The sequence below is a fragment of the Sapajus apella genome, unplaced genomic scaffold, assembly GCF_009761245.1.
Source record: "Sapajus apella isolate SASKATOON/1434 unplaced genomic scaffold, GSC_monkey_1.0 scaffold36, whole genome shotgun sequence".
NCBI classification, from domain to species: domain Eukaryota; kingdom Metazoa; phylum Chordata; class Mammalia; order Primates; family Cebidae; genus Sapajus; species Sapajus apella.
Genome location: NW_022436976.1, coordinates 11,615,704 through 11,634,708, shown reverse-complemented (window position 1 = coordinate 11,634,708; position 19,005 = coordinate 11,615,704). Strand labels below are relative to the sequence as shown.

Genomic DNA, 19,005 nt, shown 5'->3' with positions numbered 1-19,005 from the left:
TGACATATGGCTCAAGAAGTTTCTGCCTAACTGTAAGCAGTCTTCCCTAGATGAAGCACCACCACTTTTGGATAATTTCTCTTGGTTTCTGGAAAACCAATATTCAATTAACTGAAATAAGGTTTCCGAAAAGTGCTTCAGAAGCTGAAAAGCACATGAAGTGGATATAGTATTATTTTTAGAGTTGTATTTATACTTTAACTGTGAAACACAATAATTTGTCTGAATTAATTTCTTAGTGTCAAAGTTATTTGTCAATTAAAAATAAAAATATCTTAATTTCATATCTGTGTTTCCTAAGAAATTGAATATAATAATTCCTTTGAACATACTGACGATCGTACTTATGTCTCAGGTTTCTTCGTAAGTTGGCAAAATTTTCTTCATGTTAGAAAAATTAACAATACCCTCCCTAATTAGTGAATGTACTAATTCTTCCTCCCTATTTAAGAAATTCACATTTCATGGTTACCATACTTCTTTCCTGTGATCTATTAAACTAAGTGAAAATTACTTGAGATATAACCTTGAAAGGGAAGCAGAATCAAGCTCCTATGTATGATTAACTCAGCATTTTTTAAAGATGGACATTCTTTTCCTTCTATATTCAACCTTCTAAAAGTCAAACTTGAAGCAATTTCATACATTGATGGGAAACTAAGTCAGCACGCAAATGCAAACCTATTTTTGGAAAGTTTAATTTTCTAGGTTTCATGGATATAAAATTTGGAAGAAGTCAACACTAGGTCTTTTCTAATAGAAGTCACATCTGGTTAAGAAAAGTTTTCCCCTTGTTTTTCAATCAGCCTTTCAAACTAATGAGAAATCACCATACATTATTACCAACCTATTCCTTACTTTTTTTGCTCAATGACACAAATTACAGGCCTTCCCATTTAAATAAGACATAATTAATCACAAGTATGCAGTAAATGTTTCATACATACATAATATAATTTTCACTGTGTAGATTATAATCAAATATACCTTGAAAACTGTGATAATCTATAACGTTCTATTCAAAAATTAAAATATATTTATTGACAAATATAACATTTACCCCAATGGGAAACAGAGCTTCATTTTCCAGCAATGAGGTTTTTGATCTGGACCTTGAAGTTACCTTTGGAACAGTTTCTACTGCAGGATTACTGGGAAGAGGCTGCAATCGAATAGGAGGCTGCATATTTCCTGGAGCAGTATATGGTCGAGGGGCTATCTAGACAATTAGAGGAAAAAATTCCATTTATATTAGAACCTTGACATGTTTCCAGAACCAATTAATAACGCAATAAATTGCCTAGAGTAATTAATGGTGCCTTTTTACTGAACAGATTAAACTTTAATTATGTCCTTCCATTATACATACCCTTATGACCCAAAGTATTTGTTAAAACATATGGTGTTGAAGTCCTCTACATAACTAAATGCCACAATTATAGAGTATTCTAGACAAAGGAGATGTCCTCCTTTACATTCCTGTATTTTTATTCATACTGCAAACTTGCTGACAATAATTTATGCTGTTCATACAATGGCTTTGCTCAATTTAATGTTACATTGAATAATGTTCCTATTTTAGGGGTCTAAAAGGATATTATTGGAATGGGCTCATTTCTGTCTAAATGTCTTCAATATAAACTCTACTCTGAATCTTTTAAGCCTTAAGAGTGGTGCCGAAGTAAAAGCAGACAGTATAATTCAAACAAAAGAGGAAAGGAAATGCATTGCAATTTATTCAATGCCATCCTTGAAATACTAGGAAAACAAAAATAAAAAATTGTAACTGGCAACTTTGGAAACTACTATATAAAATTGGATAGGTTTTCTACACTAGATATTTTCCATTTGTCCCTCTACAGCTACTGCTCCCCTTCTCTGGCCCAACCTAGACTCTGGGAGTCACTCCTTTAGGGACTACACCGACAAAGCTCAGGATTGCAGCTGGAGTCCACCAGTGATAGGCATTAGAAGGAGATGAGATTAGGCTCTTTCTTCTCCTTGACTCACCCTGCAGGGTCATAATAGGCCCACTGGGTCCCTCTACCAAAGACCACAGCTGGGAAGCCCTCTCCCAGCTACAGGTACTTGCAGCTGGTTCTGGTATCCAATTCCTCTGTTCCCCCATTAGGCCTGGGTGCTGTGGCTTCTGATATGCTGACCCTAACAGGCTTAGCATCCCTAGTTGGTTCTCCTTAGCCCTGCCTACTTCTTTGTAAATAGTTTATTAAACACCTTCTAATTACACTATTTGAGCCATCTGTCATCTGCTGAGCCCACTGACTGATGCATTTTCTAATCAAGAATGTACTGCAGCAAATATCAAAAGTGCCAGGATAGTGCATTAGAAGTTCCTTTTGGGGCATTGAAAGGATATTGTTAGTTTAGTATAAAGATTAGCAATGTGGCTGGGTGCAGCGGCTCACACCTATAATCCCAAAGCTTTGGGAGGCCAAGGTGGGTAGATCGCTTGAGCCCAGGAGTTGCATATCAGTCTTGGCAATATGGTAAAACCTTGTCTCTACAAAAAATACAAAAATTAGCTGGGTGTGGTGGCATACACCAGCTACTTGGGAGTCTGAGGTAGGAGTTCAGCTGAGCCCGGGCAGGTCAAGGCTGCAGTGAGCTGGGACTGTGCCACTGCACTTCACCCTGGGCCAGAGTGGGATGCTGTCTCAAAAAAAAAAATATATTAACAATGTGTCAAAAGTAGAATAAATAAGACGTTTGACCCAGCTGTTCTAATACAATAGTAGAGAGCCTATCAAGAATAATACATACATATTTAGGTGGGAGCGTGAGAAGGATGGTATTTAAGTGACTTATGATTAAGGTTTAATATATCGACTTTAAAGAATGGTGAACAAGAAGTGTTCAGCTCTGGAAAAGTGTGTGTACATACATTAAAAAATGATGATAAGGCAGCTCCTGCTACCAAAAATCAGCCTTAGAAGTTAGGTTTGAGAAGCATGTCCTATGTTGCTAAATCTCTGATTTTATTAAATCAACATTTATTGAATTCCCACCATGGAAACCATGACAACATAAAAAGTAATTTTTAACATCTAATGGCAACACAAAACAATTAGTACCAAATGAACCACACAAACACTGCCAAACAGACAATAAACTACCTGAGAACAGAACTTAGAAGCAAAAGTTCCTAGGATCTTTAGGGCAAGCCAAAGAGACTAATAAAATTTAAAGTTTCACAGAAACAGTTAGATTTTATCCAAGTGGTAAACAAGAGAAGAAAATGGATAAGCAGAAAAGAAGGATGAATTTGAACATCCAACCCAGAAGACAGCTGGTTGTGAGCAAGACATGGGAAAAGTAGCAAATATTCTCTAATATCTGTTTTCTTTTCTTCACTAGCAACAGAATTTTTATCTGGGAACATGGTTAATATGAATAAAGATTATATTTCTCAGCATCCCTTGCAACTCTTTGTAGATGTATGCCTCAGTTTTGGCCAATAAGATGTGAGCAGAAGTGACACATGAGACTTCCAGATCATATGCTTAGAGAGAAGATATATGCTCTCACTTTACCCCTTCCCTCTGGCTGAAATATCCAAATGGTGATATACCATCTTGGATTTTGTGGATAAAAGCAACACTCTAAGTTTGGCAGATCAGCAACACAAAAGGAGTCTAGGCTTTTGATGACTTCATAGAGTTGAGATGGCATGCCAGGTGAGACTCATGTATATGCTGGGATGGGGAGGGGGCCCTTTGGTTTATTCCAATGTTATTATATTTATGGTTCCCATACACAAACCTATACACGACAAATATGAGAAGCCAAGTGAATTGACTAAAGCAGCATTTGGTTTAAAGAAACAAAAGATAAGCCTGCATGGACCAAAAGTAAAAAGGTCTTAAAACCCTCAAAGAGAAATTAGAATGAACAATGGAATCAGATCACCCAAAAGAATTCTTTTGAACATTGTAGAACAAACATGCTTCAAGACACTCTCCTGTCAAATAATGCAACTGAACACAAAAACTTGAACAATCTATTGTAGAAATTTAAGGGAACAGTTTACTGCAAACTAGCACATGATCTATTGGCTGTTGTGCTCTAAATTTTACTTCCCTACATTTGCATATAGATATCATTCAGTTAGATGAATGTGGCAGTCAAATGTTTAACTGATTACATTTATCTCCAAAAACAAATCTGCACCATTAACTAACAGCTGTGAGCTACAAATTGTTGTAGTTCACATCAGAAGGCACCTTAAATTCGTTATATTTTAAATTGTGTGTAATATATTTTTTTGGAATAAATGTGGCACTGTAGCTTAACATTCTCAAAACCATACCAGAATATGAATTGAAATTAACTGTCTGGTGATCACTCAGCTTAGCTATTTCTAATTCTTGGTAGAAGTTCTGTAGGGGTCAATGTTCCAAGCATATGCAGAATTAGTTGAAATGATTTTTCATAGTTTTAATGGGAGTAGTACAACTGAAAATCTGTATACTGTTCTGAAAGTTTAGGTTACCAAGGGCACTAACATTGTATTGGATGTTTCCTTGTTCATTTAAGAAAGTTAAAAAAGAAAAAAATCAATGTCAATATCTCAAAAGGATTATTATCTTTTTCTCAGGGACACTTGGAAATCATGAGTCAAATTTAAAGAATATGTATCCAGATTGGAAAAAAAAAAAAAAGGGCGGGGGAGGAGGATTTGGATTTCTGTAAAATGGGAACTATTTAATTCCAAGATCAAAATAGGTATCCCTTAAGGTGCAAAAGCACCATCAGGGCTGGCCCCGTGAAGAATCCTGGCTTACCAGAGAGAAAGTTTTTTGAAGCTGGTGTCAGTGTTTACTGTAATTTTAAAATTACTTTTTCACTCCTACAATATTAAGATCTGCTGGATGTCTCATAAACTATTTATTGAGGGTGTTCAGCTGGAAAATTGAAAAGAAAGCCTTTCAAGGATTTTTCCTCTCTGAAACAGGTGGGAAGACAGAAAACAGCACTTGATTATTTCTTTTGTTTCACTCAGGTTAAGCTTTTGAGAGTCTAGTGAATTTGCCATCCAGTAAAAGAATATGTACATATACACATTCAAATCAAGCCTAGAAATAGGGTGACAACAAAGGAAAGACGGTTGCTTTTCATCATCTGAGCTGTTCATCAAGAAATGTCAAAACATATTTACCCTTTGAAAAATGTCAAAGGCTTAACACTATATGTGATGAACCTACTTCAACAATCTGTGAAAGCATTGCAATTTCTCCATAAATGTTTTGCAATTCAGAAAAAGTTCATGCTAACAAGGAAATATATTAGGCTACACAAAGCAAGAATGAAGATATAATCAAGCAATTCATTTACAACTTAAACCATCAACCTCCAGCAAATGTGTTACAAATCTTTTCCTGTATCTATATTATTTCAAGGTACTTTACCTTTCCTTCCCTCAAGCAAACCACCTTTAGGTTAGAAATGAATCAACCTGGAATAAAATATCAGTGTTTAGTTTCTTCAGATAGAATTTCTGCACATTTAATTATTTTTATCTTAGAGTATGTGCACAGACTTTTAATAAAAGGAGCTCAAATGTTAGTATTTAGGCCAATATGCTATATGGTGCCACTGAATTTACACAGATAAGCTGGAAGTAGAGGGAACAGCAAGAACAAAATCCAGAGGTCAGAAAATATAGGATATGTATAGAGCAACTAGTGATTCAATTTTTCTGTATTGAAGGGTGCTAAAGAGTAATCATGCAGAAAAAAATGAAATAGCTAACTTGAGGTTCTATGGTTTAGGGTCTTAAATGTCACTTGGAAGTTTGGGCTTTTCTAAAGAGAATATAGGCCAGGGAAAGTATTTAGATATCTAAGTAACATAAGTAATCTGCAGCTCCAGAAAACTAATCAAGCATTAATGAGCAAAATTGATTTAACAGTAGTGATATTGACTAGAAGTGAGACATTCAAGAGAGACAGAGTTGAACAGATATAAGACTATATTTTCATTCAGTAGGACTGGCAGGATTATGCAGACATTGCTCCCAGAGAGTATCCTTTCTGAGAATAAGAAATAATAAGTTAATTAGCTGGGATGCTGCATGACAAAGTGTTTAATATTACTCACCAGTGCTAATGGACTAGAATGTCCTTCATCAACCAGAATGGTATGGCCACGATTAGTCTTTGGGCCAACTGGGGGATGGGGAGACAGGATTGGCATGTTATTTTCAACAGATCTTCTTGTGTGCTCTCCCTAAAATAAGAAAGCAATTTAGCAAATGGATGCAGAGTTAGTAATCTAGGTTAGATTTGTGCCTGACATGAAAGAAATACTATATGACTAAAGAAATCCAAGAGTTACTTTTGAGGCCTCTCAGGTTGTTAGGAAAAGTTTCCACAGCTTTGTTTAGGAGTTAGGTGTGGTGGTAAAAGTCAAAAAATTGAGTCTTCTTTAGTTGTACTCAAAGAAATAACTGCAAAAGCAGTGTATCCTCCATTTTAGCAGTAGTATTTCTTAATTTGCTTTAAGCAGAACACTACAAAAAGCATAAATGAGCGTGAGCTTTATTACAGTGGTCAGTAGACTACCAAAAGTAGTACTTTTCTAGCTTAGAAAATAAATAATTCCACTAGGCAAAAAGTGTCCCATGTTTTAAGAAAACGAGAGCTAAAATATATCTTGTGCCAAATTCAGTAATAAAGTGAAAATTGTTACAAATAAAAATCATATGAAGAGGCACGAGAGCAACACATCTCTGACAATGCTACAAAATGCCCATATACTTCCTGCAGTGGACTTGGCTACCTGGGCCACGGTGAATAACACACAGCAACTTTTCCTGCTTCATGCAATGTGAGTGACTCTTTTTTCCAGTAACCATTTTTCTCCATCAACGTTTTAGCAGATAAATTATAGAATATATGATTCTGTCCTTGATGTAGAACAATACTGGCAAAGTTGGATTAACCACAAATCTCTACACACTGACTCTTTGATCTTGAAAAACTGACCCATCTTCTGCCATTTAAAAACACTTTTGTAACAAAATTTTCTTCTCACCCTGATAAAATAGACCTAAGTGCATCACAAAAGGGTGAAAAATTACTGTTTCTTATAGCAAGTTATTCTACAGAAGCTTTACAAAATATTCATTAGTTTGTGAAACATATTTTAGGCCACACATTGGTAATACTACAGTATACAGAAAATTAAGAACATGTGATTACGAATGACTCAAGAAATTAAGTAAAACTGTCAACTTAAATGGAAATCTTGAATTTAACTGAATCACTCATCTATTGATTCAAATTTATCTATTTCCTACATTCACTGCAAAGAAGATATATTTAAAAAATAGAAAACAAAAAAGGACTTGAAAATGACTTTTACTAAATGTCTACATTTTATCATGCTTTCTTTTGCTAAACAGAATCCTTTCTACCATATAGTTCCAAGGGTCACATTCAGATGAAAATATGCCATTGTATCATTCTTAAAAAGCCCTGTTTTCAATCAGGTTGGAAATATTACCATCCATTTTACCTTCTTAAGACACAAACATACATCTCTTGACCTCTATCACAAGAATTATAAAAGCAAAAGAACATTTTCAAGTTTGTCTTTGAAAGGTTTGTGCCTCATTAAAATTTATTTTGCACAAACAGCTCCCATTTTTGTCACAATCTTCTGTAATGATGGTGGCTAAGATTTAGGCTTGGTGGAATCATCATTGACTTCAACTATGTTTTATCCAAAAGTAAAGTGTCCCAGGGAACTTGAATCATAGTTTCACTGTTTCTTTTTTTAATCATAAAATAATACTATAAAGTAAAAGAGAGTTATATAGCTCCTTACCTTAAATCTCTGAATTCGCTCCTTCCTAGCTAAGGTCTCCAATTTCTTTTTTATTTCAAGCTGATGGTAACGCTAAGCATACAGGAAAGAATGAAAGAGAGAATCATATCAGTTATAGCAAAGACCTTTTTAGAGGAAAATAATTCCAACAGCTAACTATATTCTCAATTACCCCTCTTGTCATTGAGATGGAGAAGAATCACCTGCATCAGTGCACAAGTGGGAATATAAATTGGTGTAACTCTTTGGAAATTCAATTTTGAACATATATTAGGCAGTTAAAAGTGTTCATAACCTTTAACCCTTAAATTTCACTTCTAAACCTGTGGGAAATCTAAGTAATTTTTTAAATGTCTTATGCACAAAGACACTGTCTGAAAGATTTTTTTCCCTTTTTTCTTCAAAGCAAAAAAAAATGCAGAAACAGTATGAAGTATAAAAAGAATGGTTATATTTTGGCACATCCATATGATGGAATAATATATAATTGGTCACTTAAATAAGGTTCATACAGATTTTGTTTAAAAAATGGACAATGGACATAGTGCAGGACAAAAGCAGGATATAGAATTTCTCAGAAATACAATTTATCAAGCTCATATTGTGTGTCTGTCTCTGTGCTAGGAAGATGCTTCACATACATTATTTCTTCTTGATCGACTCTAATTGCCAAGCCATACCATTTTACAAACAAAGACCCTGAGGCAGAGAATAATGAACTTGCCCCAGGTCATATACCCAGCCAGTGGAGGAGCTGTAATTTCACCCTTGGCCTATCTGCCACCAACTTCCTGTATTTTGCTTGCGTTTTTTCACAAAACCATGTTGTCCCTGTCACAACATAGTATGATTTTACTAAGGTAAAAATGTGAATAGAAAAGAGACTAAAAGGAAATAAATGTTAACAGTAGTTGTCTCTGAAAGGAGGAATTGTACGTAATTATTTTTCTTTTTATGCCTTCCCCCCCCCAATTTTTTGTATAGTTATTCTATAATTTAAAAATAAGCCTCACATAAAGATAATCTGCATACAAAGAAAATTGAAATTAATCAGATGCATTTTAGAGTGTTTTATTCATTGGGCCTTTGAAAAATTGTTTCTCCTCTGTTCTTGGTTCCCTCCTGCTGCCTTAGGAACCCTGCAGACTCAATAATTCCCTACCGTCAATCCTCTTCTTAACACTTCCCTTTCCTCCCTCTCTTCCTCTGATCTCCTACCCACTTATCAGCAAAATGTTCAATTCACTATCAACATTTTTTCCATCTTCCATTTATTCCCAGCTCACTGTAGTCATCCACATCTGCTGACTTGCCACTTCCCTACCGCATAAACTACTTTTACCAAGGCCACTAATGTTTTCATCTTCTGGGTCAAACCTAATTTCCTTTTGTTCCCCAACTGCTCATCTTATTTAACCATTCTGCAGCTTGTGAGAATCTTTCAGCTTCCAGGACACCATTCTACAGACATGTTTTTGACCACTTGAAGGTTTCTTTTCAGCCCATGTTATTATTCTTGATCTCCTGCAGTGCACATACCTCCAAACAAGTGAGAAACTCCTTCTTCTGAGCACTTTCTTCTCCCTTACTACTCCCTATTCAGTCAGCTTAATTCTTTCTCCCACTTGAGCTTCTCTGTAGACAGCTGCATCTCCCAGCATTACCGCTACTGCTGTTAGCTTGCACACTTTGGCAATAGCTTTCTAATTGACCTCCCACCTCCAATCTTTTCCAGCTCATTAATCCATCTTCCACATTTTTAGCAACATCATCTTTCTAAAACAGCTCTGCTCATTTCTTTTACTCCCCTGCTGAAAAACATTTCATCGCCTCATCACCTACATCCCAAACGTAGTTGAGAATTTAAGGCTCTCCAGAGACTAGGAACCAACTTATTGGAGAATGTCACTTCCTGCCACTCCTGCCAACTAACCCACTGTGCAGTCTGGCCTCTATGAGGGTTCCTTTCCATCTACTATGTTCTTTCACACCTCTGGAGCTTTCTAGGTCTGGAACACCCTTCCCGCGTTTTCATAGGAACTTTGACTCAGTCTTCAAAGAACAAGACCACTGTTTGGCTTCCTCTGACTCCCACAGAGAAAAGTCATCCTTCTCCTCTTCTCTGAGCCCTGTCTATTTGGTCCTCTCTTCTAGCACTTAGTCACATTTTTAATCCTACCTTGCAGCTAAAACGCACAGCCTCATACTGGCACATGGGTCACCTGCAATTATTGCTTGTTAAATGAATGAATGCATGAATGTTAATACAGCAGTATTAGCAAGGAGCATCAGCATAAACTAAATGTGAGACAAATGTGACAATTTAAAGATAAATATTGTTTGTTTTATTGTATTAATATATACTATTTATTCTATTATGTAAAAATTACATTATTTAGTATATTAGATACTAACATTTATCTAAAATATTTATACAAAACTTTAGGAATCTGCAAATATTTAAATAATAGCATATTCAACAGTTATGATGTGTCACAATGTGTTAAGTGAGATTTTGGAAAACTAGACTTCAAGGATTAAGACCAACAGAGAATTCAGTGCCTGTTGAGTAAATTTGAAACAAGGTATTGATTAATTTTATGCTGTCTATTGTTTTCACAGAAAAATTATAGCTGATACTTTTATAAGCAAGAATTTGGGGCCATGAATAATGATTCTATGTAATTCGTGGACATGATATGAATTAGAAAATGAATTCCTAAATTAACAGATTTTATACATCTAAGTTAACACCTCATTTACTTGATGTAGCATAATAATAAATATTTTCAGTGGCACTAGACTTAGTATTGGTTTACTGATGATTCTACAGTTGTTCATAAATGTTTACCGCACTCACAGGTCAATGGTTTTATGAGCCAATTTTTCTGATTTACTGCTTTAGTGGTCAAGCCAAGAAGTGACACGCTTTTTCACAGAGATTGGAATGGTGTTGATGCTTGAAACTACAAGTTCCATAGAGCAAGGCTGAAATAATTTATCAAATTAGCTAGATATCCCACTAAAGTGCCCTGTCAGATTAAAAAAAATTTATTGTTGATGCTTGGTTTGTGCATCTATGTTGACCAGCATGGCCTACGGTAGGAGGGACAGCAGATGTTAAAATGCTTATTCCTTGAAATGTAACATACGGCTGAGCTTCAGAGCCTTAAAAGAATAGCAGATCTGAAATAATTCATGGCAGTGGAATTACTGATATTTAAACAGATGTCACTTTTTTTAGCAAATGGAAATTGAGGTACAGATGGTGAAGGCTAGTATGTTTTAGAGTAGCCATTGTGAATGAAAAATCTACATTTGGAAAATTAAATATCACAAAATATATAATGATGTCCATATTTTTCTCCATCTGAAATGAAGAAAGGCTTATGGTAGTCTTCTGACTCCTGGCTACCCAGAGAGATATTGAGAATTTCTTTGTTCCATTTTCTTTTTTAATGAAATGCAGGAAGAATATCTCTTTTTCTAGGTACAAAAGCATTATTAATGATCATATTAGAAAATATCAATTATAAAGAAAACAGTAAAGATTTTATACCTCCATCTTCAGCGACATGGAAGTAGAAAAAAATAAAAATAAATAAATAAATATATATTTGTACCTCCATATCAAGAACTTTATGAAAAATTGCCTGGGCTAAGCACTCCCGAATATATTTTTGATGATCTCGTTTCATAATATTTAGTTTATATTCTTTTTCGGAAAGTATTCTTCCACTTCTTGTGATCTGTCATGAATAAATAAAACATACATAGAAATATAAAATAGAAAATGTGGTGTTAGTTTCCAAAAAAGGGAGGCTGGACGGTGGAGAAGACAGACAGGCACACACACACACACACAAACACACACACACACACACACACACAGACGCATTGGGGATGGGAGAGGGAGGAAAGGAGAGAGAAAAAAGGAGGAGAGGGTAGAAAGAGTGAGAGAAAGCTGCAGTAGCTTCTAAGCCTAAAGGAGTATATCACTATGGTTGATAAACTTTCACTTTAAATGAATATTTCACAGGGCAAAAAGGAGAAAGGCAGTCTCATATACCCATCCTTGTGAAAACACATGCAGGTGCTACACTTGATGTTTAAAACAAGGTTTTCATCAGAGTAAGAATTTTCCCTTGATGGAACCCAGGTGTTCTTTTCATTTCTCTTTTGAACACTTTCCGGAAGGAAGAGGGTGGGGTGCTACCTTGAAACAATGCCCAGGAGCAGTGATCACAGGACTGATGATCTCGCAGGAAATACGTTGAAGGGCAAACATGGGAGCTACAGAGGAGCTCATCAGTTAGTTTTAAAAATAATTGGTTTCATTACTTTGTTTTCCTACTGCTTTTTTTCTTCCACTCTACAGTCTGGAATGCAATTTAATTTGTTGTTTTGATTCAGATTTTTACAGATTATGCGCTAGCATGCATACAAGATATTCAATATTGGTCTCAACTGGCATCATTGCAAGTCCCAAGACTGGCCATTTTTGTTTTGTATTTACTTATTTTTCTTTTCTTTATTCCTTCCTGTGGGCATATTTGTTGATTTGTTGTATTGTTCTCCATCCCCTGTAAACAAATAGTGTTACCCATCTGGATTGTTCACCCCCTTGTTCTCCACTTATTTAAGCTCTGCTCTCCTCTTTCATTCAAGCCACGTATATATTTTTTAATTCTGCTAATTGTAGTATTTTAACAATAGAATTGCAACACACTGGAATTTTGAGATCAACCAGAGTTGTGCTACAAGTGATGGGTTATTGATAATCTATTTTGTAAATACATCTTCCAATGGAAGAAAAAGGTATATCTGTGGAAAGTGTGTTTGAATCACAAATAACCCGCTTACAGTCTTTGAATGTGTTATCCATGGGATATCATATAACATGTGTTGAGTTGGAGGAAATGTTAAAATATCCTGACTGCCACTCCCTTGGCAGTCAACACGAGTCAACACACCCCTCTGTGACTGTGTCTGATCTCCCCAACTAGAGTGGAAGCTCCTATAGGGCAAAGGTGCTTAAACTTGTCCCTGCATGAGAACCACCTACAGGGCTCGTTGAAAATTGGTAGGCCCCTTACCAGAGCTTCTGATTCAGTAGGTCTGGGGCAGGGCTCTCACATTTGCATTTTCTGTCAACTGTCCTGGTGACCATGAACACTGCTAGCAGAGAGGCTATATTTGAACCTCTAGAGAAAGGGCTGCATCGTTCTTATTTGAATTGTGATGCATACAGCCGGTGTTCAACCAGTGCTTATTAATGATGCCGATAAGTAAATACAAAATCCTTTCCATTTGTATGCAAGCTCACAGACTGTTATCCAAAGAAGTGATGTTAATAGTAACAATAATTTCAACACCCATTTATTTCACATCTCTAACTGCCGCAACAATTCTGATAGCTGGGTGCCATGCATTCTCATGTTACAGGAAGTTGGGGCTGATGAGTGTCAAGCCAGTTTCAGCCAGGCCTGTCTGATAACAAAGCCCCAGGAGGAGAAAAGCAAGCTCTCTGAGATCAGCTCGAGTGCCAAGCACAGAAACAATTAGAAATGTAATACCTGCTCTTTCAACACCATGACAACAATAGTTAAGGAAACCCATGGTGTTTTAAGAAGGTAAACAACTAACATTTTCTATAGCCATACCCCTTTCTTTCCATGGAATACTATAACATTTTTAAAAGGTTTCACATTATATACATTTAGAGGAAGCGCAATTTTGTGGAAAGCACAGTTGGGAAGCTAATGAAATACACCAGCATTATCAATAAACCATCACAGGAAATAATTGTTTTTAAATTTAGGGAGAAAGGTTGAAATGTACATGTCTTCCATACCATATTTGAAGAATATCAAAAGCATATTTTTTTCTGAAGAAGACAGTAAAATGGTCTTTATCTTCAATTCCTAACAGTTTCTAGCTCATACAATGTGTTGAATAAATATGTGTTGAATGAATGAATAAGCAGACAAATGAAATATGCTGTTGGAACCTCTCAGGGCCTTTTCCTCAATAATTTATAAGTTTTCTTAGCAGTCATTATGACCTGCCTTCCTATCTTTTCAAACAACCTCAAACACATAGATCAAAACTTTGGAAAGAAAGTAATTTTTCTAAAATGAGGGAAAGTAGAAGGTGTCACTCAAAGAGAAAGCCTGAAAAGGTAGAGAATTATTAGACCTAATGAAACAAGAAGATAGGCGAAAAGTAAACCAAAGCTTACCAGTCCTGATCTTAAGAGATGACGCCGTATCCTTGTATTGTTAAAATACCCAGCCAAGTGTTTATCTGTAAGGCTGTTATACGCTGCAAGTAACCTAAAATATAAAAATAAAACCCATAAGGTTTTACAAGGGGTTGCTTGATAACAAAGGCAATTCTTTACTTTCTCACCCCCAAACAGTGCATAATCATTCATTCACGCAGCCTGCCAGTGCGGCATGTATGTGTTTAATAAACATGTATTGAGTCCCTGCTGTTTTCTAGGCCTCATGATAAGAACTAGGAAATCATCCTGATTTTAATTATTCCACAGATAAGGATGGAAATCACAAATCAATAAGTGGGTGGGAAAAGTACAACAACAGAAATATGCAAAAAGTTATGGCAGCACGGAGAAGGAGGCCAGCTCCATTTGTCAAATAGGGCTTCACAGAGGAGGCCAGATGGGAAAGAAAGGGCTACTTCAGCAGATTCTTCAGCCTCTCATGACATACCCTAAACTCTGGTAACTCAAACTTACCCGCTGTCCTTCATGTTCAGAATACAATGTGGTCCCCCAACTGTGAAGGCCCTTCCTTCACCTGCCAGCCAGCAGATAATACCCGTGGTGTACAAGCATCTCTTCTCTTGGGAAATATTCTGTCACATGCCGTGGTGTGCTGCATAGCCTTCCACTCCCCATCCCCCACCTCCCATCTCATAAGACCCTGAGTTACTATCTCATCACATAATATGTAATTGTTTATTTATTGATCTCCTCTGCTAGATTTGAAGGCCAGGTTAGAGCATTATTCTTGGTATCCCTACTGATGTTATTTGTCATGTATCAAAATAATAATGTGCTCAGTAAATAAAGATACAATTTTGTTTGGGACTTATTTTTATCGTTATAAATTCCTAACTAAATTTAAGCTCTTAAAGTGTTAACTTTCATATATATATATATATATATATATAGAGAGAGAGAGAGAGAGAGAGAGATTTGCATTAATTTCACATCTAGCACCTAACCAATAATGCATAGATCACTTTTGATTTTTAGGGTCTTTTAAGAGTTAAAGAGGATAAACTGGTTTCTTGATTGTATGCTAAACCTTTGTAGATTGTCGATCTAAGTATATATGCCAAAGTTGAGCACTATTTTCTGTTTTAACCTATTTTTCATTAATTATTTAGTACCTTACAAAAACAGGCACACACATATGTATATATACCTGGTGCATGTACATACACATTCATACATAGACGTAGACATTGATGGTAGTATATGCAGTAGCCCTCCCTTATCCACAGGGAATATATTCCAAGACCCCCAGAGGTTGCCTGAAACCATGGATAGTACCCAACCCTATGTATACTAGGCTTTTTCGATGTGATGTCCGGCACAGCTGCTAAGTGACTAAAGGGTGGGTGGCAAATACTGCGTGGATACCCAGGAAAATGGGACAATTCACATCCTGGGCAGGACAGAGCAGGACAGCATAGGATCTGACAACACTACTCAGAATGGCATGCAATTTAAAACTTATAAGTTGTTTATTTCTGAAATTTTTCCATTTAATATTTGGACTGTGGCTGAACCATGGGTAATTAAAACCACAGAAAGTGAAATCATGGATAAATGGGGACTACGGTATGTGTGCATATAGAGAGAGAAAGAGAAAGGGGGAGACAGACAGAGATAGACAGAAGCAGAGTCAGGGAGAGGCAGAGAAAGGAAAAGAACAAGAAAGCCTAAAGATAGCCCAAACATAAAGCTGTCTTTAAAAAAAAAATGCATACTCTATTACCTGTAACAAAGTTTTATAATATATACAATTTATTAGCAGATAGTTCTTAATTTATTCTAAGACCAGAACAGGGACTCATATTATAGAGTCAAGTAAGTATCATTAGCAACAATTTTTTTAGCTGTTTGTACTCCTTAATTACATGGAGATGATTTGGGTGACTTCTTCATGCCTTTTTTCTCCTTAACAGCCTGTCGCAGGAAAGTTCCATGCTGTCCAAACAGTAAGAAAAGTTTAATTTCATCCACAAAAGAGACTGAAAAGCAGTTACAAAGCTTAGAAACCAAGGTGCCACATGAGAGTTGCAGACACCTGAACAACTGCAAAAGCCATTATTTCACCAGGTTTATGTAAAAAGACAACCCAAGAGCTTCAGTAAGGCACATCGAAAACCAGCTCCAGATAATGCTTTGAAACCATCTTTAAATGAACTGTCTTGGTGTCCTATAGTTCATCAAAGGTTTCCTGTCTCCAAAAGGTCAACATTGTATACCTTACCCTTTCTAAATCTCAGAATATCTTTTCAGCTCCTCATTTCAGAAAGGTGAGCAGGTGTCTCTCAGTCCTAACAATCATGATTCCACAGTTCACAGATTCTTAAGATAAATCATTAGAGTGCTATCATATACAGTCTTTTGTCTGTTAGGCTCAAGTTTTTTCTTAAAAAATCAATAGTTTTGGAATGGCTGGGAGTGTTAAAACCCTGATTAAATGAAGTAGGGTCGAAAAATTGGGATCACATAAACTTCAACTTCCCTATTGACTGATAAAATATCCCCTTCCTTAATTCAGGCTCTGTAACTTCTTTACTATTGACATCCTAATAATTGCTTAGCCAACTTTGGTAGCACCTAATTTTAACCCTACTCTCTTGGGCTTCTACTAACAAATGTGTGCATAATGCCTGTCCAAGCTCACAAAAGGTCGAGCAGGTCCAGTTGGGTTGAAAGGTCTTCACACATCCGTTTTCTCACCTTTTCCCATTTAGGCACGAATGTGGGCGCCTGCTTGGGATGCCATTTGTAAAGCAACTCTTTCCACAACTATGATCATATGACTGGCATTGGTAAGACAGCTGAATAATAACCAGCAGAGTCCACCCAGGCTCAGTTATTTCCTTTTTAGACAATGCTGGAATTGTTTTAACAGAAACTGTAGATTACTAAATTGTTTGATATCAAGAAATTACACTAAAGTAAATTATATACAGATTTGGTAAAATGGCCAATGCAAGCATTTCCACTGTATACATATACATATACATATCACCATCTTTCTGACCATCCAGACTCCTTTCTGGGGAGATGGTCAAATGCTGTGTGGGCCGGTGTCAGCCACGCTGTGGTCTGGCTGATCCTCTTTGTTCCAGTCCTCTTCACACGTGCTTGATATGGACTTGTAGCCCATCTTTGCATTTAGCCAATTACAAGAGCTTCACTGACCAACACAAACTCCAGTTAGTAGAGCTTTTATGAAATTCCACCCTTTCCTCTGCATTCACTGCCACTTACTCCCTTTTCTTTCTTTTTTTTTTTTTTTTTTTTTTTTTCTTGCTCATGGCATAACCCTGGGCTGAATAAGGTCACCTTGCTCTGGGCTTGGTGATGGTGTTGCACCTGTACATTCCTCTGTATGTTATGCTCTGCATCCTGTGTCAACACTAGACTTCCCGGTCATGCTGCCTCCAGCTTGTGATCCTTCACTGCACCCTGTTCATCCACTCCATTGTTCACAGCAAGCACCAGGTTATTGTGACCATATTACTCACAGGCCATGTTGTCATGCCAAGACCCACAACTCACTGGCCAGACCAGTCTATCACACTTGTTTCTTTATGTGATGATGGACAAGACTATCTAACCCATCCCCTGGTCAGTAGGTGGGGAAAAACCCACTTCCTGGCTCAATGCACTGGGGAAACAGTCTCCCAGGAAACAAAGCAACCTTATCTCCATGCTGGTTCCTGTTTCCCTCACTTCAATGTGCACCCCACACTTTCAGGGCTTGAAGTTCAGAAGAGCCACAGCTGAGTCACCAGGGGTGCTACCTTCCCACGCTGCAGCCTTTCAGCGCTTAACCCTCTAACCCTTGCCTCCTACCATGTAATATATAAATGTGGCTCTGTAATAAAGTCAGTGATTCCTAACAATCCCTTGGCCTGGTCCCAAAGAGAGATAGTCTACCCTACAAAAATTCCAACTCAAAGGAAAGGCATTATAACAGGTTTTTTTTTAAAATCACAAATGCTTATTGTTTAATGCCTAATTTTAGGTTATTCCGTAAGGCACTGGGGACACAGCGATGGCACAGACACTGCATGGAGCTCCCAATCTAATGTGGAGATACACAGATACATATGTATGTGTGTATGTGTCTGTGTGTGTGTGTGTGTGTGTGTGTGAGAGAGAGAGAGAGAGAGAGAGAGAGAGAGAGAGAGAGAGATAGGAGAGATTTCTTCCTATATCACAAGCTAATTCATTACCAAGTATCTCCATGTCAGGTACTGAATCCTGATCTGGGGAAGGAGTGTAATATCCATATTCCATTCTGCAGATTACAAAGCACTCTCACATACATAGTTTCATCTGGTTTCTTTTAGACCCACGTAATATGAACAGTCTCTAACTATTACAGCTCTTTTATCTTACTAAAGTGGAAAAGCTCCAAAACAAGATTACTATTTAGTGTGAGTCAGTTTTAGGAAAACCTAAGGCAATATTTCTTTATGGATCAAATTGATAAAGTCATTTCTTCTGGCCTGAAGCACCCTGGAACTCCACCCTCACCTCTACCTATACTGCCCATCTCCACACTGTCTACATTACCTTTGGGGATGAAAAGAGATAGAGAAATTCCAACTCTAGCTTCAGTTCAATTCTGGCTCCACCATTAAGGGCTCCATAACTGGGAACAAGTGACCCTCTGCCTCAATTTTTCTACTTTTCTAAAACACTAGTATATGAACACAGTTCAGCCAATTCTTTGTCAATTTATTGTAAGATTGCTTTTTCTCCAATATCAAAAAACATGGTCCTCACTTCCATTTGAAACCTCATTCAAATGACCTTTCCCATACGCATTTTCACCAACATTCTGTTTATTATTGTTTATGTATTCTCTAAGAAGA

General features: G+C 36.8%; 1 protein-coding gene across 7 annotated transcripts in view; it reads right to left on the bottom strand.

Moving 5' to 3' along the window:
* The window catches only part of ERICH3 (glutamate rich 3), a 108,235-nt gene that overhangs the window by 71,783 nt on the left and 17,447 nt on the right, over window positions 1–19,005 (bottom strand). For 2 of the 7 annotated variants that reach the window (XM_032296589.1, XM_032296586.1), the window contains exons 2-6: window positions 14,090–14,183; window positions 11,472–11,597; window positions 7,849–7,920; window positions 6,118–6,246; window positions 1,061–1,219 (exon numbers count right to left, since the gene is read on the bottom strand). In XM_032296589.1, coding sequence (XP_032152480.1) covers window positions 1,061–1,219; window positions 6,118–6,246; window positions 7,849–7,920; window positions 11,472–11,597; window positions 14,090–14,183 — 580 coding nt within the window. Of the gene's footprint in view, window positions 1–1,060; window positions 1,220–6,117; window positions 6,247–6,798; window positions 7,825–7,848; window positions 7,921–11,471; window positions 11,598–14,089; window positions 14,184–19,005 lie in introns of those variants that run through there. The other 5 variants (XM_032296587.1, XM_032296588.1, XM_032296590.1 and 2 more) reach the window with 5 other exon arrangements.